Genomic DNA, 23,774 nt, shown 5'->3' on the forward strand with positions numbered 1-23,774 from the left:
ATGTTGCATAAGCATAATAAATGAAATAAAGGTTAAAATCCTTTTTTTTCTATCGGATGTAGATTTTTCCCATCAAACAGTTGCAGAGGAAGCTCTGTTACTGACCTTATCTGCACTTTACCTCACATTTCTCAAACAATGTAGAGATTCAGATGATTATTGCTAAAGAAAAGATGATTTAACACAAATTTAATTGTATAACTTTCATATACACTCTTAAGCCACCCTTTTTGCAAGGATGCAGGTTTACCATTATTTTTATCCTTTTTAAACATTAGAATTGATACAAATAATCTTGTGGAAGTAACTTGTCCAAAAAAAAAAAAAAAAAAAAACCAAAGAAAAACACCTTGACAAGAATAAAATTTAGATTTATTGTAAAAGGTGAACATCTTTAAATAAAAAAAGAATATACAAAACTTTAACGAAAAAAAAATAGCAAGTGATCTGATCTGCCCAGATCAGAATTTTAGAATAGTTATACAGCACCTAATAAGATTCTTATAAAGCTGCAGTGAGTCCTGTACTTAGCACACTATGGGAGTCTCATCCGCACTATGAGCTGCGGTAATTCACCCCTTTTCCCACTGTCTGAAGACATGGGCAGCTGCTTTCTTCATTTCTGAGCAGGCACCACAAGTGGCCAGTGCACATGCATTCCATGAAAATACTGACCATTATAAACCAGGCTTGTACCTCTTCTTCCTTTAATTCTGGTATGTGTTTGGCCCTAAAACTCTCACCTGCTTGCCGCCGTCAAAAGTGGTTATAAGAACTAACTAAAAAGTGAATTAAAGTGTATTTTAGTGTAACAGTTACAATTTACAGTTTAAAAACCACTGATATTCCCTTTGTAAATATGCTTTTAAAAAGAATTAGCATTGGTGAAGTCAAAAAAATAGTCTAATTCTGATAATTTCTGACTAAGCTTTTGAAATGACAAGGAAGCATACACTGACACAAGACCACGCAAAGCAGCATCTTGAGCAGAGTATCAACTTATTTTCATAGGTCTCATGCCAGAATATTAAGGAGCAATATAAGCATGTGATACACATAGTTCTACATGACATTAAGAGCTTTGAATTCTGGAATCGTACTGAACTACGTAACCCTGAATTTTTGTCAGAGCGCCCCACACGCTGACATACTGTATGAAGTTAGAGCTCCTGCCACAATTATTGTCTGTCTTTAAGCAAAAGCAGCTCCTGCTCAAGTGGAAATACTGATTCCTTATGGATGACTCTTCCTCCAGAACACGACATTTATTTGGAGATGGATTAACTGATAAAGACAGTTTCACAGTAACCATCACTAAACAAAACAGAGTTAAACTCAGAGTCCTGGCCGCATGGATTAGGACAAGCACAGGAACAGCATTATGCCAGCAATAACCTCAGCAACATCTCGAGCACAAATAACACTGTTAACAATGCTGTCCAAAAACTAACTCATTAAAAGCTGATTTCACAATTCTCTGCATCTCTCACATTCCCTATTTCCGAGGTATTATCTAGTATCTGACTGTGGCAGTGCCCAAGCTACAGAGAAAGCAACTTCGATCTAGGACAATGATTCCTAAATTCCTGAAGATTTATGGTTGAACAACAGTAAGATAAGCCCTCCTTCGTAGTCGAAAGTTTTCATACTGCTACATGAACAAGAAGTAAAATGTCCTCTAAGTAATAACATTTATTACTAATACACATATGCTAATATATGCTTTTTAATATATATAAATACATATACCAATATATATTTATATACACATAAATACATACATGAGAAACAGATCAGAAACATATGAAAAGACTACAAAAGTCACTATCTATGCAGACTGTACTAGCAACTTTACCAAAATAAGAACAGCTATACTGGGTTCAAAGACAGGTCTACATAATCATGTCTCAACAAATAAAAGTATTGGGAAGAGCAAGATCAGGACAAGCATATTTGATACTTCTCCAAAGAAGTCTTTTAGCATCCAACTATCAAAAGCTGAATCCTTTTAAGATCTAAAATACACAAATACCAAACACTATTCAAAGGTGCATTTACAAGAAATCAAATGGGAAGAAATAGCTATAGGCAATATTCTATTACAGCTAGCAAGAATGGTGAAGACAATGATAAAGTGTCTTCATAAATCCTGTCTTTGTGCCATCTAAAACCTGAGCTGTACCAGCAGCCATAAAGTTGCTGGCATATGGCAGCCAAGGGGCACCAAGAGGAGCACTTTATTGAACTGGCTCCATTGCCCAGCATACACAATAATCTTTCATAAATTTCTATGCTCTGACCACAGAGAGGTTTAGCCATGTATGTTTCCCCTCTTCTTCCCATGAGGACACATACTGGCTGAGAACCAAGCTGAGAACTTGGAACTAGAGAACTGCAGCATCAGGAGGTCCTTCAGCTACAGCCCTCACAGCCTGTGATTTAACACGCCCTGTGGAAGCAGCACATGCCCTAACAGCTCACTCCTCTCTCAGTTCAGACTCCAATCTTGTCCAGATGTTTGAGACGCTGGCCCAAATATCCTGTCCATACCACAAGCTTTGCTCGTTTGCACTTTACAGGTCACCACATGCAGGAGGGCTTGGGGTCAATGAAGTGTAAGACAAAGGTGTGATGATATGGTCCACGCTAAGCTGCCTTAGAAAATGTTTATTTGCAGATTGGGACTGTAAAGACCAATCAGCCCCCCAGTTTCTTCCTGCCATGCTGTCACAACACCAGCAACCAAGATTCGAGAGCAAAAGAGGGCAGATTGTGGATGTTCATGTTTCAGTAAGGCACAGTTCAGTATTTCCAGGAGAAAGTTCCAAGTTCATATGGGGGAAAAGAGCAAAAAAACCTTCAAAATACATTTGAAAATATCACTGCATTGTTACAATGGAAATCATTTGCAAAACATTATTTGAGTTACCTTCTGGTGGTGGGGGAGGGAATTCCTCTGTGTCCATCCTAGTGTATCCACCACGCCTTCAGCAGACTGAAAAACCCTGCAAAAATGAAGGGAACATTTTTTAAAATGAATATCATTTCCAGCTATACAGACACTCCTTTCCAGTTTGGCCAAGCTCATAGCTAATAATACGATGGAAGAGAGGAGATGTGCCTGGCTTTTTGCTCCAGAACACATTTAGTCCAAATTTTTACATACATAGTTCTCAGTACTTGAGCCAGTAAGTGCAATGACCTCAATAAGCCAGATGAATAAAGTTGAAGTTTTCAAACTATTTGGTACTCTGCAGCTCCCACTGTGACAATTACAAACAGATTATTAAAACATGTTATGTTGGTGTCTGTTTGGTGTATATATTCTGCTTCAAAATTAGACTGAAGAACCACAGAATCACAGAATTGTAGGGGCTGGAAGGGACCTCTAGAGACCATCGAGTCCAACCCCCCTGCAGAGCAGGCTCCCTACAGCAGGCTGCACAGGAGGTGTCCAAGTGGGTCTTGAATATCTCCAGAGAAGAAGAGTCCACAACCTCCCTAGGCAGCCTGTTCCAGTGCTCTGTCACCCTCACAGTTCCGCATATTAGTACGGAACTTCCTATGCTCATGTTTATGACCATCTCCCCTTGTCCTGTCCCCACAGACCACTGAAAAGAGGTTGGCCATCTCCCTTTGACTCTCACACTTAAGGTATTTATAAACATTAAGAAGATCCCCTCTGAGTCTTCTTTTTCTCAAGGTTGAACAGACCCAGGTCACCCAGCCTTTCCTCACAGGGGAGATGCTCCAGGCCTTTTATCATCTTTGTGGCCCTCTGCTGGACTCTCTCCAGTCTTTTTTGTACCATGGAGCCCAGAACTTGATAGAGTACTCCAGGTGAGGCCTGACCAGGGCAGAGTAGAGGGGGAGGATCACTTCCCTTGGACCTGCTGGCCATGCTCCTTTTAATGCACCCCAGAATCCCACTGGCCTTCTTGGCCAACGGGGCACACTGCTGGCTAATGGCCAACCTGTCATCCACCAGGACCCCCAGCTCCTTCTCTGTAGAGTTCCTCTCCAGCAGGTCACGTCCCACCCTGTACTGATACTTGCGGTTATTCCTTCTCAGGTGCAAGACTCTGCACTTGCTTTTGTTAAACCTCATTGGTTTCTTGCGGCCCAGCTCTCCAGCCTGCCCAGGTCTTGCTGAATGGCAGCACAGCCTTCTGATGTGTCAGCCACTCCTTCCAGCTTTGTATCATCAGCGTACTTGCTGAGGGTGGCCACTATCACCTCATCAAGGTCGTTGATGAAGATACTGAAGACCAGACCCAGCACCATCCACTGGGGAACACTGCTAGTCACAGGACTCCAACCAGACTTCGCACCGCTGATCACCACCCTCTGAGCTCGGCCAGTCAGCCAGTTCTCAACCCACCTCACCATCCACTCATCTATCCCACACTTTCTCAGCTTTGTTAACAGGATGTCATGGGAGACAGTATCAAAAGCCTTGCTGAAGTCAAGGTAGATGGCATCCACTGCTCTCCCCCCATCTACCCAGCTAGTGATGCCATCACAGAATGCTACAAGGTTGGTTGAGCACAATTTTCCCTTGGTGAATCCATGCTGACTACTCCTGATGTCCTTCTTTTCTTCCAATTGCTTGGAGATGGCATCTAGAACAAGCTGTTCCATCACCTTTCCAGGGTCAGAGGTGAGACTGGCTGGCCTGTAGTTTTCCGGATCCTCCTTCTTGCCCTTTTTGAAGACAGGAGTGACACTGGCTATCCTCCAGTCTTCAGGCACCTCTCCTGTTCTCTAAGACCAAAGACATCAAAGACGATAGAGAGCAGTTTGGCAGTCACCTCTGCCAACTCCCTCAGCACACGTGGATGCATCCCATCAGGGCCCAAGGATTTGGGCACACTGATCCTACCTAGCGCACCTAGACGCTCCTGGACCACCCCCTCCTCAACCAGAAGGAAGCTCTCCATTTCCCGAACTCTCTCTCTTCTCTCCAGACTCAGAAGTGAATACTGAAGCAAAGAAGGTGTTCAGCATCTCTGCCTTCTCAGCAACCCCTGTTACCAGGACACCCTCGTCATTCAGCAGAGTACCCACGTTATCCCTAGTCTTCCTTTTACTGTTAACATACTTAAAAAAAAACCCTTCTTATTATCCTTTATCTCCTTTGCCAGCTTCAGCTCCAGGTAAGCTTTAGCCTTCCTCTTCACTACCCTGCAGCCCCTGACAACACTCCTATACTCCTCCCAAGAGGACAGGCCCTTTTTCCACATTTCATAGGCCTTCTCCCCTTTGATCTTATCCATGAGCTCCTTGCTGATCCATGCAGGTCTCCTGCCTCCCTTCCCCAATTTCCTACTCTTAGGGATGCAACAATCATGAGCTTTGAAGAAGTGCTGTTCAAATATTGCCCACCTCTCATGGGCCCCCTTACCTTCTAGCACTCTAGCCCATGAGATACCTCCAAGGAGGTCCCAGAAAAGGTCAAAGTTGGCTCTCCAGAAGTCCAGGGTAGCAATCGTACTTTTCACCTTACTTCTTCCACTCAAGATCTAGAACTCCACCATCTCATGATCGCTACATCCCAAGCTGCCCCCAACCTTCAGATCCCTAACAAGCCCATCCCTGCTGGAAAGAACAAGGTCCAGAAACATCCCCCACCTTGTTGGCTCCTCCACCACCTGCATCAGAAAATTATCTTCAGTGCATTGCAGGAACCGTCTGGACCACGCATGCCTGGCCGTGTTGCTTACCCAACAGATATCTGGATGATTAAAGTCCCCCATGAGAACCAGCACACAGGATTGCGAGGCTACTTCCAGCTGCTTGTAGAAGGCCTCATCAACTTCATCCTCCTGATCTGGTGACCTGTAGTATGCCTCCACAATGATGTCAGCCATACCAGCCCACCCCTTATTCTCACCCACAAGCTCTCCACACACTCTTCACCATTTCCCAGGTGGAGCTCATTACATTCTAGATGCTTTCTCACATGGGAGAATATGGAATAATGGGAATAATGAGAGAAAAAATCCTAGGAAGATCAGAAGTTTTGATGACGTTTTTCTCCATTTGGGAATCAGAATTCACAACTCTTAACTTTGTGGATGGGGAAGAGGCTGTTACCTGAAGAATTCTGGCAGCCATTCCAATTCTGGAGCCATTCTAATTCCACCTCTTCTGAAGAGAGCTGAAACACTGGTGAGCACTTCCCATGCACACCTTCTCTTTTCTCCAGAGGAGTACGGCTGTTTCAGAAAAGATAAATCTACAAAGCACTCCCATACTTTGCTCCTGAATACACACTGAGAGGGAGCATACAAGAGATATTTTCCTTCCTTCCTCTTAATGGTATTTAATAGCAATGCTCCAACATCATCCGGAAGGACAAACTGGCACACACTGCCCAAAAACCATTTTTGCTCTAAGTGGAAACGTAGTATATAAGGGTAGCATAAGTTTTTGCCCTACTTCTGAGTCATCTATTGATGGAACAAGTGCCTCAAAATGCGATACAGCCTTAGAAGGTAATTGAGTCCTAGATGAAAACAAGTAACTTTGGAGTCAGGAAAGGATTCATGCACATAAATAACATCTGTCAGTCACATACAAAATGCTCCACTGCGTGCTTTTACTACACAGCATCCCTCCAAAAGCCTCTCTCATTGCAGGTTGTATCTGCAGAGCTCAAAGGTGTGTTCCTACTTACAAAGGCCTGGAATGCATTTTGCCACACCAAAATTGTCAGGCAAAATATGGGAAAAACACGGTTTGAAGAGAAGGGTATTTTTCTTAATTCTTTTTATTTCTTTATTCTTTTAAAGAATTCTTTTAAAGAAGATCATTCTTTAAAATCATCACTGGAACACAGATTTTTAAATCTGAGACATGCAATAACTGGCAAAGCTCTGGAAGTTAGTCTCAGCACCTCTTCCAAATACATCTTTAGGAAGGCTGCATAAAGGCCCTCTGCTTTTTTATTTTATTTTATTTTTTAAACAGGATATCAGTTTTTAAACACATGTGGAACTTGCTTCAACAATGATTTTAAAAAATACTCTTCTTCCTGACAAGCAATCCTTACAATAAGCATATACAGAACTGTGCTATGGCAGCTTTCAAATTGTTTTCTGTTTTGGTCTAGCTCAGTGACATGCTTCAAATTACACAGGAATTGTGCAGAGGAAGGACACAGAGCCAGTGTTACAGTCCTAACCACAGACCTGCTTTCTCTGATAGGAACAGTGTGGTTATTCACAAGAAGAAAGATATACTTTCTTACTTAAGAATGCCCTATGAGTTGACTTATACATTGCATTAATTCAACTTCAAGTTCCACAGATGTTTCTCTGCATTTTAGATCCTGAGAGACATGTTCTAGTGGCAAAGAGAGTTCGCATATTGTGAATTCTGGTAATACTCTTCATAAAGACAAAATAATTCCCATTTTATTTGCCAGATATAACCACGCCAGTGTTCACAGAACATTCTCCAACAACACCATACATAAAAATATCTTACTCTTCTCTGTTGAGAGAGAGGGGAGCTAACTGAAATCAAAGGGATTTAAATCGAGATTAAGCCAGGCAATTCAATTCAGCCATAAGTACAAAACTCATTTGGCATTTGTAGCTGCAGTACTTTTTCCCCCACTGATTCCAGCAGTCGTAACCACTAAAAGAAATCTCAAACTGTGCAGATATACAAGTTTATTTAAGGGATAATCATAGAAATCAAATATCAAATGAACTTGGAAGGGACCACTGAAAGTTCTCTCATACACTCAAGACAGGTGTAACTATAAAATTGGACCAGGTTCCTTTTATTTCCATACAAATTCTGAAAACCCCCAAAAGGTGAAGATTTCACAGCTTGCCCCTGTGCCTCACCAAACATGTCAGGAAGAACTTTTCCATCACATCCAGCTGGAATTACCCTCGCAGCAGCCTGTGATCATCCCCTCTCATTCTCTTGCTGTGCACCTCTGAACAAAGTCTGGCTCCATCCACCTTACAACAGCTCCTGAGGGAGCAGAGAACTGCAATTCAATTGCCTTCGTCCTTTCTCACAACTAAACAAACTCTGCTGCTACAGCATCTCCTGATCTGTCCCAGTGCCCGAGCCGTGGCAGCCCTCACTGGACTAGCTCCAGTTTGTCAGTCCCTCACTCATACTGGGGTCGCAAACTCAACACTGTACTCCAGATAGAATACCACAAGTGTTGAGTAGACTTCACTCAGTTTAACACAAAATCATTTAAGAAAGTGAACTATGAGAATACCAAAAATATGTTTCAAAGGAAGCAAATAGAAAAAAAAAATCTATTAAACATGAAACACGAGTTATTATATTCATGTGTATTACATCATAAAATTATCAATTTGAACAGCTGAACAACAGGCTTTAAGTACTGCATATGACACAAAGTAAACTTTTTACCAATAGACAAAGTTTTTTTCTTCATTTAAAATTGATTCCTCAAATACACAATTACCTTTAATTAATGACATAAACAACTTCCTTACAGGCATCACAGCTATCACAGAAACTCGCGGGCAGAAAGAACCTCTTGAAGTTCACTAACCCAAAGGTTAACATTTCCCACTAGCTTCCAGCTTCTCACCTGACACACTACTCCTTACCTTCTTTCCTTCAGGCTCTGGTAAAGAGGTTACAGTGGGTGCTGTGGACCATGGTGGTGGCCTACTGACTGTCTCCTTTTTCATCTTTTTCCCCTTTGTGACCCCAGCACACAGCAGATACTGGGAATAAGACCAAGGTACACCCAAATTCTTTCACAGTGGCAGGCAAAACTTTTTGGCCAAAAGACTGACCATCATTTCCACTGTCTGCTTCCTGGTACTTTCACCTGGCCCTCACCCCTCAAACTATTATGAGCAATAGGTAACGTTCATATTTACAGACTGAAAGTAGAAAGGGAGCTTACAACTCTGCAAGTTCCCAGCTTAATTATCCACTTAGAATGGGTTAGCCACTGAAACAACTGTAGGAGCCCTAACACTTGTATAGTGAAGGCCGGCGGCCTGGCATGTAAGACTGAAATTCTGATTCCACAGACAACAGAATTCTAGCAAAGAAAATAAGACCTTTGTACCTGTCCAAAGGCTATAGAAAAAAGCATTATTCCTCTCTGTGACTCAGTTTCCCCCCATGACATTGCTGAGATTATTCCTGATAACCTCTCCGACCTCCAGGACTAGGTCTCTCATCTGAGGCTGCACATCAATAATTTCCTCTAATTGTGTGATAAACAATAGACCACCAGTTTTCAGCTACCAGGACACAAATAATGATCGATATCTGCATTTCTACTTCATCAAAACTAGTTTCTAGAAGTCATTACTTACACAATAGTCAGAAGGACCAAAGCAAACATCTCCAAAACTATGAGGCAGCTCAGTGGTCAGAGCTAATGGCACACTATCTATCCACTGAACTTGACAGAAATGCACACTGCCAAGATTTCCAACTCTAAAACCTAAGAACAGTAAAAGCTACACGTATTTTCTTTAAGAAATGTACATTATAACTGCAGAGACATTGAGATTCTTCATTCTTAACAATGCAGAAAGAATGAGTGAGTATTTTTAAAATAAAAACCAGAAAAGATGACAACTAGGAAACAGATTTCCAAGGGACCGTGACTCAAAAAGAAATCTTAGTGTAGGCAAGCTGCAAAGTAACTTCTCTGAGAAAGACTGCAAGCCTAATAATTAAATTAAATCAAAACAACAACAACAAAACAGTGAAGACAAAGCCTGAGAATGTGTAAAAAACTTCTGTGCCCTTGTCAATACTCAATATAGCCGTGTAATGCTCAACTGAGTCTTCTTCAATCTCTAACTACAGAACTGCCACTGAGAAATTCTTACTGAGATTTGATGGACAGCCTGCTTTGGGGGCACAGAGCAGCAAGAACAGAAAATAATAAAGGAAGAGGAAGGTTAATTTTTAGTGCATTTATTTTTCTGTATGTATAAACACAAAGCCTAATTTGTGGCTCAGAAACAGTCAAGGGAAATTTTCTTACCAGCTACAATGCAAACATGGTCAGATTTGCAGATGCACATTTTTCAGAGCGCATACAGAATCCATTTGTCTGATGGCTCACGGCTGAAGACCGGCATTCTCTTTCTTTTTTTTTTCTTTTTTTTTTTTTTTTTAAGAGAACATCACTTACAACATTTCTTAACCTAGACTGAATTCCTGCTCAGTACACCATGTGAAGAAAGGAAAAAGAAGACAGCAAGGATTCCATCTGCAGATTTGTCTGAAAACTCCTTCTTTATCCTAGAGAAAAATATTGTTCTTGTACCTAGTTAGAAGCCCAACCATTTCAGATTTATGATCACTGTCTGTAATCCTGTCTTGAACCTTCAGGAGGGGGTGAGCTGCCACAAAGACTCCCTCAGTGTCTCTCTTATCCAGGCTGAACAAGTGCAGCTCCCTCAGCCACTCCTCACATGGCAGCCTTGTGCTCAGCTTGCTCCACTTCATCCACATCTTCCTTGTATCAGGGCAGGGTGAGCTGTGGACACAATGCTGGGTGCAGTATGCTAGGTGTGGTCTGACAAGTACTGAGTGAAGGGGAATCCTCCCCTTGGAGGAGCTTTTCCTTCCCATGAGCACAACCTTGCACTTGACCTTGCTGGATTTCCCAAAGCTCCCATCAGAATGTTCCTCCAACCTGCCCAGGTCCTGTTGATCTCATCCACTGTTCTCTTCGTCCGATTTGCTGTCACTGGTAAACTTCAGAAGCAAGGATTGGTCACCTTTCAAGTCACATAAAATAGTAAAAAGACCACACTGTACAGCAGATGGCTAGTGCACTCCTCTAGTTACCAGCCTCCAGGCTGGTTACGATGCACTTAGCCCACACTAAGCCCAACTGCCCACTCAGTCTTCCACCCCTGTGGCAGTACATCCACCTAGATCATAACAGCATTCTGTGAATGACCTTGCTGAACCAAACCAAACGTTAACTCAGACATTAACAAACACCAAGCTCTGTAGCACTAAGCTGTTTACAGATGGGAAAGCTGAGACCTACAAATATTTATGAAATGAGGCGCAGTACAGATTAAAAGTAATTGAAACAGAGCAGATTCCTGGGCGTGCACTTAGGGAATTTGACTTTTGCTGAAAAAGCCTTTGCTTCTTCTGCCTATTGTGATGGGAACGGCTTGAATACACACAGGTAAAACAGGAACATCACCCTGGGTTTTGGTTTCCGTCCTGAGGACCAGTTGTACCAAAACAATCACAGGCACCAGAGGAAGGACAAGTAACGCCAGGGTCACATACCTTTTAGTCAGGACTGACGCCTTTGTTCTGTGCCACACAAACCAGAGGATTGTGTTGCTGGTTCACGACTGTGACCTTCTGTGTCACACATACAAATAGAAATATGAATACTAGGAGCATTTAAAACAAAATGCTCCAAATTTTATTGAAATCAAGTAAGTAACATCATCTGGAAAAGCAATCTTGTTTCTAAAATTTTATCTTTCAAATTTCATTTCAATTACTCTCTACCAATATTGGAGATTAAGTATCACATTAATTAGAAACACTCTCATGAAGGTTTGTAAGTCAGAGAAGACCCTCACATGCTGCATAACACTTCAATTCTGATGCAAATTTAGGTATGGTTTATATCTATACATGCTACGATAATACACAGAATCATTATGCAGAGATTTCTTAAATGATATTTGAAAACATGCATTTGCTCTAATACTTCTGATGAGTCTCTCATGTAGAATACAGTACTTTTGTCACAGGAAAAATGCCCCCTCCTGAAAACTATTTTGATTCCCAGGCAAATCGGGTTCTTACTATGCATGGATCCTGACTTCTTGTCAGGAGAGAATAAACAAAGGGGATAGCAGAGTATTCTATGGGCAGATGTATTCTATGGGCAGAGCCGGTAATTTTTCCTACCTAATCCATTCCTCCACTAAAAAACTGAGGTCAAACCTGCATTAAATGCAAGCGTGCTGGTTTTACAATCACAGGTTGTCATTCAAGATTCTGATGACAACTGTATCAGAACATGTATCAGAAGCTCTTTCCAATGACTCAAGTAAAATGATACTGTAGATTTAGTTACCACTGCTCTACTGCAAACCCAGTCCTGACAGAGCCACTTTCTCTAAAAATTTCCAGTTCTTTGGTTACTACTGTCCTTGATAAAGTAGCAACCATTACTTCTGTTGTTACTGTTTATCCTTGGAAAAGAACAAACCATTACAGATAATTAATCATAGCTGACTACTAAAACGTGTTCAACTAAATTTTTTTTCACCTCATGACTCAAGTTATTAAGAATATAAATATAGACTCTTATTCCTGTGTTTCTAAAACAATTACTGGAGTAAAATATGGAAATACATTTTTAATCATAAATTAAAATCATAATGCATGCCTTAGGAAAATAAACACAATTTTCATTACTTTGGATCTTACAACAGCAAAACGTTACTTAAATAGATAAGAAATTAGGAAATGCAGCCATTTAACACTAATTAGAGTAAGGAAGAAAGTAGAAATTGCATATGCACAGAATAGCTCTCATCTTCAGAAAGATAAAATTAAAAACAATTGGAAGGCAATCTTTCAAGTAAGTTCTGCACCTAGTTCTAACAGCACTGGTCTCCATTCCTTCCCTGATCTGGAAATGATCAATTACGTCTCCTCTCTGGTTTCTACAGTTCTACTTTTTAAAAGAGTTTTTAAGACTCAAAATAGACAATCCACGGCTTGCAACAACACAGAATATCACGTATAAAATTCTAAGGGAACTCTGAGCATCAGGCACACAGAATGCTTTAAAATGGTGTAAAATACAAATCCAAAAGCCTTAAGCCCAAGGCTCACTTTGGTCCTAGCAGGAGACTCACATATTTGCTCTCTACTTTTTAATAACTTACGATCTCATCTTACTGATAAGGAAATAACATTTATCCCCTTGAAACTGTATACTTGTTATGCATATTTAATGAAATGATCACACGAAAAAGCTCTGCAGTCTTAGAAGATGGTCACATTTTCCCAACGTTTTGACTAGAAACAATATTCGTATTATCTTTGCAATCATTTTGAAAGCATTTCTAAAAAACAGACTAGGGAACAGAAATGAGAGCGAACGTTTGACCTTGATCCCGGATCCTAATAGCTTGGATTCATGGTTCAGTCCCAAGCAACAAGTGCTGTACAGTACAGTAAGTCACCAAAACAGACATTCCCCAAGATAATGCCCCTATTCACCACTGTGTAAGTAGAACAATTTATTTTGCTCTGGTTAACTGCTTCACCCACACATCTGACATTAAGCTTCAGGCTTCCTGACTGAGCAGCTAACGTGCAGGACATGAATCAATGTTGTCCAGTTATGCATCACTTCCCACAGTCTTGCTGAGTCGGGTGATTCAGAATGAAAACATGAATCCAGTTTTTGATTGAAAAACACAGGTTTGCAAAAATATTTTTCAAATTTTGCTTAGTGCGACTTAACATTGTTCCCCTTGAAAGCAACTTGTACTTTCACACATCTCTGGTCTCAAAATCAACTTCAGTATTTTGATGAGAGTAAAAGTCAGATTCCTGACTATAAGAAAACATCCAAGAGATTTAGATCTCAAAAGAAGCTCATAATGCAGAAGTTTCTTCCCATGGGTGCGACTGATCATGACTCCCAAGATTTTGCTCTCTTCAAACTACATATGCACGCAGTGACATTACTGAGAAAGATGTGGAAACAGACAGAAAATTAAATCACAGTTTCATACCAGACCATGGTAAGAATTTGGCTTTGTCCCACTAATGTACATCCATTCTCATCACAAAGAGCACCTATCCCCTCAGAGCAAGCCTGCGGCCTCCCTCTATAATTTCCAAGCTTGGTTATGAGCCCCCAGCAGATCAGTAGGCTTGCAGGACTATGGCTCTCGTGCACTTTTCCACTCTTTAAAGTACTTCTAGAGTCAGAACACAACTTCCCAGTATTACTTTTCCACTAACAAGGTAACGAGGACATTTCATACAAGTATGAACAAGGGTGAAAAGAATATCCATAGTGAGTTCCAGTTACAACAAAAGGAGGTCTTGGATGTGAGAAAGATGCCTCAATCCCACTCTGTAGAATGCATACAAAATGAAAGAGTAATTTGTGACACTATCAGTGAAGCCTCACTCCTTGCCCCACTAGAACATACAAAACATTCAAAATGCAAGATGTACTCAACAGTTACATTCACAGCATTTCAGTGACGGCTGTAACTCCAAATTCACCTCCTATAAGGGACAATTGCGGCAATACATTCTACAAGCATTCAAGCACAGTAAGGAAATGTAGTTGCAGATTAAAAAGTCACCAAGGAGCTGAACTTACTAAAAGACAGTTTCAAAAGTGCCTTCCAAATTAGAGGCCATAAGACGGTTCCCCACAATATCCCTTTTACAGCTGTAAACTACAACTGTAAAATGGACAACCCTGATGAAACAAGAAGTCAGAAGCAACGAGAAGTCACCTGATAGAACCGGAATGAAAACAACTATCCCGCTTACAGAAGGAAAACTGAGTATTGCACACTGCTACTTTCTTCATCATCCACAAAACTGAGGGCAGTGTGGTATTAAAAATGAATGAAGAATAAAACAACGGTAGCTCTGTACAGTGTACACATTTTAATCCGAAATACTGAATCAAAAATACCTCTTCCCCACTGTCCGCAGAATTTGCTTCCTGGCTTGTTCTGAACAAGACTGAAGTTTATGAATTTTTCTATAACAGTCTAAAAATAATTTCTACTTTATATAGAAGCAGTTAAAATACTTCCTGTTATACAAATGAGTAGTGCCCAGTTGCACTAAATTCCATTAACAATTATGAAGTTTGACAATAGTTTTTTGAGGTTTAGAGAACCTTGTTGTCTCCCTTCAAATGTCTATAAACTACACTAGGACCCCTGAACAGCTCAGAACCAAATGCTGGAGTCCTTTGATGCTGGTCTTTCTTCATAATGATATTTATTAGTGCTGACACTAAGTACCTTCGAGCAAAAAAAAAAAAAAAAAAAAAGGAAAGCGGAAGAGAACCATTCCACATGAAGTAATAAATATTAGTGTTCCCTAGCAAATAAAATAAAATAAAACAAAATTAGTACAATCTTTTATACACCTTAAATAAAACTATTAAGCAAATAAACAAAAAGTACTGCTGAGAGAAGTAATTTATATAGATGCAATGACATAGGATGCTAAGAATCACCAAAAGCTGAGACATAGATGCTGAGAGTCACCAAAAGCATTTTAAAAAAGTTGCGACTTCGACATTAAAAATTCAGCCTACTCAAAACTAAGGCTACGTGCCTCATAAAGTTCAGATCTTGGAAATCTTTAGTTAAGACATGCTACAGAGCTACTACATTTAAGGCAACATTTGATGCATTACTGAAATTTCAAGAAGCATCAAGTATGTTTCACAGCACTCTGCTCTGAGAAAGGATCACCACAGCTCCTGTGGGCAGAACTGTGCCCTCTCTGTAGAGAGGAACAGCAGTTCCCGGCCAGGAGGGGGCACGGAGACAAGCATCTCTTCACAGGGAAGAGTGTGCTTCCCATGCTGCAGTGCACTAACCACTGACCTGTCAAATCCAACTGCCCACGACCTGCACAGCTGATCTCAATGCCACAGTGATGACCACTGTACATCGCTATGGCTCCTCTCCATGTTCTGCTGCACACAGACTGCAAGACCTGGGAGATCCTGTTTTGGCAGGTGTTGAGCAGGAACTGCTGGACAGCACGCCCACAGAGTCAGAATCGTTTGAGTTGGAAGGGACTCTTAAGGTTCATCTAGTCCACTCCCCCGCAAGGAACAAGGACACCTGCAGCTAGATCAGGTTGCTCACAGCCCCATCCAGTCTGACCCTGAGTGCATCCAGAGATGGGGCATCCACCACTTCGCTGGACAACGTATTTGTCCTTCGCTACCCTTATCATAAAAAAAACTTTTTCTTAAACCCAATATAAACACATTCTCCAGCAGTAGCCTGCTTCCACAGCCCCTTCTCCCCGCATCCACCTGTGGGTGTCAGCCACAGAAGCCCCATGTGCTGGACACGCAGCGCCTGCCCCATCACAAGACCCCTGTCCACGCCCAGGTAACATCCCATGCTTCATGCACATGTAAATCGAGCCGTCCACAGATTGCACTGAAATCTCACTGCAGAGCCTTCAGAAATATCCAGTTTCAAGACAGTGTCTAAAGAGCTACTGTTCATAGCCAGATAAACACATGTAACTGGTTCATGGGCTCCTGAGCCAGGGGGTGGAAGGAAGAAGACAAGATGGATTAAACAAAGCAAGTCAGACAGATTATCAAGATCAGACTGCCCAGGTGACAGGAGCGGAGGAGAGCCTGCAGCCTGACCTCCTGCAGCGGGCTGGAAGCACGGCCCCAAGTTCCGGCAATAAACCGGATGCCTTCTCAGCACCAACACAAAATCTCTCATTTCATGGCTCACGCAGAAAAATATATATATGCATTTTACTGTGACAGTGAAGTTGTACACCTGATAAAAGAAAAAATCTATTTTTTTATCTTGCAATTAAGCGTTAAGTTCATACCTGCCACCACAAGACAAAAGCCATGCTTAGCTCTGGGTTGAACAAACACCAAAATTAAAGGACAGAATTTAAGGTAGATAAAATCTTCTTGACCGAAGTGAGAAGCACCACCAAACGTGCTGTAAAACAACCCTCTGCAATGGGTAGATTCTTAATACCTGTCCCCCCAAGCACGTACTCTTGTCCACTGGCAAAGCCCACCAGGCCAATGAGCGCCCTCAGAGCCGCTCCTGCAACCTTCTGAAATAACTATACACTCTGGGGTCACCACCAATAGCTGTGTAGCTCCTCCAATACTTAATTACTAAGAAACCAAAGACAATTTTAATACTTCCTTTGGAAAAATAAAAATAAAGTAGTTACTACAAAGTATTTTCCCTTGTCTCGAGAAAGCCAAAGCAACTGCAAACCCTAATTACAAAATCAGTACTGCACACGCGGGCTTTGTTTTTTAAAACAGTGTTGAGCAGAGGTAAGGCAGAGCCGCCCTGCTCCGGGCCGAAGGGCCGAGCGTCGCCGCCGCCCGCACCGGGCGCTCCCCGCGGCTGGATGCCGCCCGCACGAGCAGAGCCCGCTGGAAAAGCGCGCAGCAGAAACTTCAGGAACGGGCACGCGGCGTTCAGCAGCGACCCCTGCGCCCAGCATCCGCGTCCCGCGGACTGAACCCGATCCCCCGAGCCAGACGGCGCTGTCCCGTTACCCTCGGGACTCACCGGCGCCCAGCAGCCGCTCGCTTCCCCGCGCAGCTCCGGCCAAACCATCCACGTCCTCAGCCGAGGGCGGTGGCCGCCGCCCAGAGCCCCGAGGCCGGCGGGGCCCTCCCCGCTCCGCTCCTCCCGCCGCGCTGGGCCGGGAGCTCTCGCCGCTCAGCTCCGCGCGGCCCGGGCCGCGCGGAGCTGAGCGGCGAGAGCTCCCGGCCCAGCGCGGCGGGAGGAGCGGAGCGGGGAGGGCCCCGCCGGCCTCGGGGCTCTGGGCGGCGGCCACCGCCCTCGGCTGAGGACGTGGATGGTTTGGCCGGAGCTGCGCGGGGAAGCGAGCGGCTGCTGGGCGCCGGTGAGTCCCGAGGGTAACGGGACAGCGCCGTCTGGCTCGGGGGATCGGGTTCAGTCCGCGGGACGCGGATGCTGGGCGCAGGGGTCGCTGCTGAACGCCGCGTGCCCGTTCCTGAAGTTTCTGCTGCGCGCTTTTCCAGCGGGCTCTGCTCGTGCGGGCGGCATCCAGCCGCGGGGAGCGCCCGGTGCGGGCGGCGGCGACGCTCGGCCCTTCGGCCCGGAGCAGGGCGGCTCTGCCTTACCTCTGCTCAACACTGTTTTAAAAAACAAAGCCCGCGTGTGCAGTACTGATTTTGTAATTAGGGTTTGCAGTTGCTTTGGCTTTCTCGAGACAAGGGAAAATACTTTGTAGTAACTACTTTATTTTTATTTTTCCAAAGGAAGTATTAAAATTGTCTTTGGTTTCTTAGTAATTAAGTATTGGAGGAGCTACACAGCTATTGGTGGTGACCCCAGAGTGTATAGTTATTTCAGAAGGTTGCAGGAGCGGCTCTGAGGGCGCTCATTGGCCTGGTGGGCTTTGCCAGTGGACAAGAGTACGTGCTTGGGGGGACAGGTATTAAGAATCTACCCATTGCAGAGGGTTGTTTTACAGCACGTTTGGTGGTGCTTCTCACTTCGGTCAAGAAGATTTTATCTACCTTAAATTCTGTCCTTTAATTTTGGTGTTTGTTCAACCCAGAGCTAAGCATGGCTTTTGTCTTGTGGTGGCAGGTATGAACTTAACGCTTAATTGCAAGATAAAAAAATAGATTTTTTCTTTTATCAGGTGTACAACTTCACTGTCACAGTAAAATGCATATATATATTTTTCTGCGTGAGCCATGAAATGAGAGATTTTGTGTTGGTGCTGAGAAGGCATCCGGTTTATTGCCGGAACTTGGGGCCGTGCTTCCAGCCCGCTGCAGGAGGTCAGGCTGCAGGCTCTCCTCCGCTCCTGTCACCTGGGCAGTCTGATCTTGATAATCTGTCTGACTTGCTTTGTTTAATCCATCTTGTCTTCTTCCTTCCACCCCCTGGCTCAGGAGCCCATGAACCAGTTACATGTGTTTATCTGGCTATGAACAGTAGCTCTTTAGACACTGTCTTGAAACTGGATATTTCTGAAGGCTCTGCAGTGAGATTTCAGTGCAATCTGTGGACGGCTCGATTTACATGTGCATGAAGCATGGGATGTTACCTGGGCGTGGACAGGGGTCTTGTGATGGGGCAGGCGCTGCGTGTCCAGCACATGGGGCTTCTGTGGCTGACACCCACAGGTGGATGCGGGGAGAAGGGGCTGTGGAAGCAGGCTACTGCTGGAGAATGTGTTTATATTGGGTTTAAGAAAAAGTTTTTTTTATGATAAGGGTAGCGAAGGACAAATACGTTGTCCAGCGAAGTGGTGGATGCCCCATCTCTGGATGCACTCAGGGTCAGACTGGATGGGGCTGTGAGCAACCTGATCTAGCTGCAGGTGTCCTTGTTCCTTGCGGGGGAGTGGACTAGATGAACCTTAAGAGTCCCTTCCAACTCAAACGATTCTGACTCTGTGGGCGTGCTGTCCAGCAGTTCCTGCTCAACACCTGCCAAAACAGGATCTCCCAGGTCTTGCAGTCTGTGTGCAGCAGAACATGGAGAGGAGCCATAGCGATGTACAGTGGTCATCACTGTGGCATTGAGATCAGCTGTGCAGGTCGTGGGCAGTTGGATTTGACAGGTCAGTGGTTAGTGCACTGCAGCATGGGAAGCACACTCTTCCCTGTGAAGAGATGCTTGTCTCCGTGCCCCCTCCTGGCCGGGAACTGCTGTTCCTCTCTACAGAGAGGGCACAGTTCTGCCCACAGGAGCTGTGGTGATCCTTTCTCAGAGCAGAGTGCTGTGAAACATACTTGATGCTTCTTGAAATTTCAGTAATGCATCAAATGTTGCCTTAAATGTAGTAGCTCTGTAGCATGTCTTAACTAAAGATTTCCAAGATCTGAACTTTATGAGGCACGTAGCCTTAGTTTTGAGTAGGCTGAATTTTTAATGTCGAAGTCGCAACTTTTTTAAAATGCTTTTGGTGACTCTCAGCATCTATGTCTCAGCTTTTGGTGATTCTTAGCATCCTATGTCATTGCATCTATATAAATTACTTCTCTCAGCAGTACTTTTTGTTTATTTGCTTAATAGTTTTATTTAAGGTGTATAAAAGATTGTACTAATTTTGTTTTATTTTATTTTATTTGCTAGGGAACACTAATATTTATTACTTCATGTGGAATGGTTCTCTTCCGCTTTCCTTTTTTTTTTTTTTTTTTTTTGCTCGAAGGTACTTAGTGTCAGCACTAATAAATATCATTATGAAGAAAGACCAGCATCAAAGGACTCCAGCATTTGGTTCTGAGCTGTTCAGGGGTCCTAGTGTAGTTTATAGACATTTGAAGGGAGACAACAAGGTTCTCTAAACCTCAAAAAACTATTGTCAAACTTCATAATTGTTAATGGAATTTAGTGCAACTGGGCACTACTCATTTGTATAACAGGAAGTATTTTAACTGCTTCTATATAAAGTAGAAATTATTTTTAGACTGTTATAGAAAAATTCATAAACTTCAGTCTTGTTCAGAACAAGCCAGGAAGCAAATTCTGCGGACAGTGGGGAAGAGGTATTTTTGATTCAGTATTTCGAATTAAAATGTGTACACTGTACAGAGCTACCGTTGTTTTATTCTTCATTCATTTTTAATACCACACTGCCCTCAGTTTTGTGGATGATGAAGAAAGTAGCAGTGTGCAATACTCAGTTTTCCTTCTGTAAGCGGGATAGTTGTTTTCATTCCGGTTCTATCAGGTGACTTCTCGTTGCTTCTGACTTCTTGTTTCATCAGGGTTGTCCATTTTACAGTTGTAGTTTACAGCTGTAAAAGGGATATTGTGGGGAACCGTCTTATGGCCTCTAATTTGGAAGGCACTTTTGAAACTGTCTTTTAGTAAGTTCAGCTCCTTGGTGACTTTTTAATCTGCAACTACATTTCCTTACTGTGCTTGAATGCTTGTAGAATGTATTGCCGCAATTGTCCCTTATAGGAGGTGAATTTGGAGTTACAGCCGTCACTGAAATGCTGTGAATGTAACTGTTGAGTACATCTTGCATTTTGAATGTTTTGTATGTTCTAGTGGGGCAAGGAGTGAGGCTTCACTGATAGTGTCACAAATTACTCTTTCATTTTGTATGCATTCTACAGAGTGGGATTGAGGCATCTTTCTCACATCCAAGACCTCCTTTTGTTGTAACTGGAACTCACTATGGATATTCTTTTCACCCTTGTTCATACTTGTATGAAATGTCCTCGTTACCTTGTTAGTGGAAAAGTAATACTGGGAAGTTGTGTTCTGACTCTAGAAGTACTTTAAAGAGTGGAAAAGTGCACGAGAGCCATAGTCCTGCAAGCCTACTGATCTGCTGGGGGCTCATAACCAAGCTTGGAAATTATAGAGGGAGGCCGCAGGCTTGCTCTGAGGGGATAGGTGCTCTTTGTGATGAGAATGGATGTACATTAGTGGGACAAAGCCAAATTCTTACCATGGTCTGGTATGAAACTGTGATTTAATTTTCTGTCTGTTTCCACATCTTTCTCAGTAATGTCACTGCGTGCATATGTAGTTTGAAGAGAGCAAAATCTTGGGAGTCATGATCAGTCGCACCCATGGGAAGAAACTTCTGCATTATGAGCTTCTTTTGAGATCTAAATCTCTTGGATGTTTTCTTATAGTCAGGAATCTGACTTTTACTCTCATCAAAATACTGAAGTTGATTTTGAGACCAGAGATGTGTGAAAGTACAAGTTGCTTTCAAGGGGAACAATGTTAAGTCGCACTAAGCAAAATTTGAAAAATATTTTTGCAAACCTGTGTTTTTCAATCAAAAACTGGATTCATGTTTTCATTCTGAATCACCCGACTCAGCAAGACTGTGGGAAGTGATGCATAACTGGACAACATTGATTCATGTCCTACACGTTAGCTGCTCAGTCAGGAAGCCTGAAGCTTAATGTCAGATGTGTGGGTGAAGCAGTTAACCAGAGCAAAATAAATTGTTCTACTTACACAGTGGTGAATAGGGGCATTATCTTGGGGAATGTCTGTTTTGGTGACTTACTGTACTGTACAGCACTTGTTGCTTGGGACTGAACCATGAATCCAAGCTATTAGGATCCGGGATCAAGGTCAAACGTTCGCTCTCATTTCTGTTCCCTAGTCTGTTTTTTAGAAATGCTTTCAAAATGATTGCAAAGATAATACGAATATTGTTTCTAGTCAAAACGTTGGGAAAATGTGACCATCTTCTAAGACTGCAGAGCTTTTTCGTGTGATCATTTCATTAAATATGCATAACAAGTATACAGTTTCAAGGGGATAAATGTTATTTCCTTATCAGTAAGATGAGATCGTAAGTTATTAAAAAGTAGAGAGCAAATATGTGAGTCTCCTGCTAGGACCAAAGTGAGCCTTGGGCTTAAGGCTTTTGGATTTGTATTTTACACCATTTTAAAGCATTCTGTGTGCCTGATGCTCAGAGTTCCCTTAGAATTTTATACGTGATATTCTGTGTTGTTGCAAGCCGTGGATTGTCTATTTTGAGTCTTAAAAACTCTTTTAAAAAGTAGAACTGTAGAAACCAGAGAGGAGACGTAATTGATCATTTCCAGATCAGGGAAGGAATGGAGACCAGTGCTGTTAGAACTAGGTGCAGAACTTACTTGAAAGATTGCCTTCCAATTGTTTTTATTTTTATCTTTCTGAAGATGAGAGCTATTCTGTGCATATGCAATTTCTACTTTCTTCCTTACTCTAATTAGTGTTAAATGGCTGCATTTCCTAATTTCTTATCTATTTAAGTAACGTTTTGCTGTTGTAAGATCCAAAGTAATGAAAATTGTGTTTATTTTCCTAAGGCATGCATTATGATTTTAATTTATGATTAAAAATGTATTTCCATATTTTACTCCAGTAATTGTTTTAGAAACACAGGAATAAGAGTCTATATTTATATTCTTAATAACTTGAGTCATGAGGTGAAAAAAAATTTAGTTGAACACGTTTTAGTAGTCAGCTATGATTAATTATCTGTAATGGTTTGTTCTTTTCCAAGGATAAACAGTAACAACAGAAGTAATGGTTGCTACTTTATCAAGGACAGTAGTAACCAAAGAACTGGAAATTTTTAGAGAAAGTGGCTCTGTCAGGACTGGGTTTGCAGTAGAGCAGTGGTAACTAAATCTACAGTATCATTTTACTTGAGTCATTGGAAAGAGCTTCTGATACATGTTCTGATACAGTTGTCATCAGAATCTTGAATGACAACCTGTGATTGTAAAACCAGCACGCTTGCATTTAATGCAGGTTTGACCTCAGTTTTTTAGTGGAGGAATGGATTAGGTAGGAAAAATTACCGGCTCTGCCCATAGAATACATCTGCCCATAGAATACTCTGCTATCCCCTTTGTTTATTCTCTCCTGACAAGAAGTCAGGATCCATGCATAGTAAGAACCTGATTTGCCTGGGAATCAAAATAGTTTTCAGGAGGGGGCATTTTTCCTGTGACAAAAGTACTGTATTCTACATGAGAGACTCATCAGAAGTATTAGAGCAAATGCATGTTTTCAAATATCATTTAAGAAATCTCTGCATAATGATTCTGTGTATTATCGTAGCATGTATAGATATAAACCATACCTAAATTTGCATCAGAATTGAAGTGTTATGCAGCATGTGAGGGTCTTCTCTGACTTACAAACCTTCATGAGAGTGTTTCTAATTAATGTGATACTTAATCTCCAATATTGGTAGAGAGTAATTGAAATGAAATTTGAAAGATAAAATTTTAGAAACAAGATTGCTTTTCCAGATGATGTTACTTACTTGATTTCAATAAAATTTGGAGCATTTTGTTTTAAATGCTCCTAGTATTCATATTTCTATTTGTATGTGTGACACAGAAGGTCACAGTCGTGAACCAGCAACACAATCCTCTGGTTTGTGTGGCACAGAACAAAGGCGTCAGTCCTGACTAAAAGGTATGTGACCCTGGCGTTACTTGTCCTTCCTCTGGTGCCTGTGATTGTTTTGGTACA

At 42.2% G+C, this 23,774-nt stretch overlaps 1 protein-coding gene across 5 annotated transcripts in view; it reads right to left on the reverse strand.

The window, feature by feature from the left end:
• Window positions 1–23,774, reverse strand: part of ARHGEF10 (Rho guanine nucleotide exchange factor 10) — a 135,217-nt gene that overhangs the window by 99,867 nt on the left and 11,576 nt on the right. For 2 of the 5 annotated variants that reach the window (XM_021392874.1, XM_021392879.1), the window contains exons 1-2: window positions 17,337–17,504; window positions 2,930–3,005 (exon numbers count right to left, since the gene is read on the reverse strand). In XM_021392874.1, the coding sequence (XP_021248549.1) occupies window positions 2,930–2,966 (37 nt within the window). In that variant the 5' untranslated portion in view covers window positions 2,967–3,005; window positions 17,337–17,504. Of the gene's footprint in view, window positions 1–2,929; window positions 3,006–17,336; window positions 17,506–23,774 lie in introns of those variants that run through there. The other 3 variants (XM_021392875.1, XM_021392876.1, XM_021392873.1) reach the window with 2 other exon arrangements.

The sequence above is a fragment of the Numida meleagris genome, chromosome 3, assembly GCF_002078875.1.
Source record: "Numida meleagris isolate 19003 breed g44 Domestic line chromosome 3, NumMel1.0, whole genome shotgun sequence".
Taxonomy (NCBI): Eukaryota; Metazoa; Chordata; class Aves; order Galliformes; family Numididae; genus Numida; species Numida meleagris.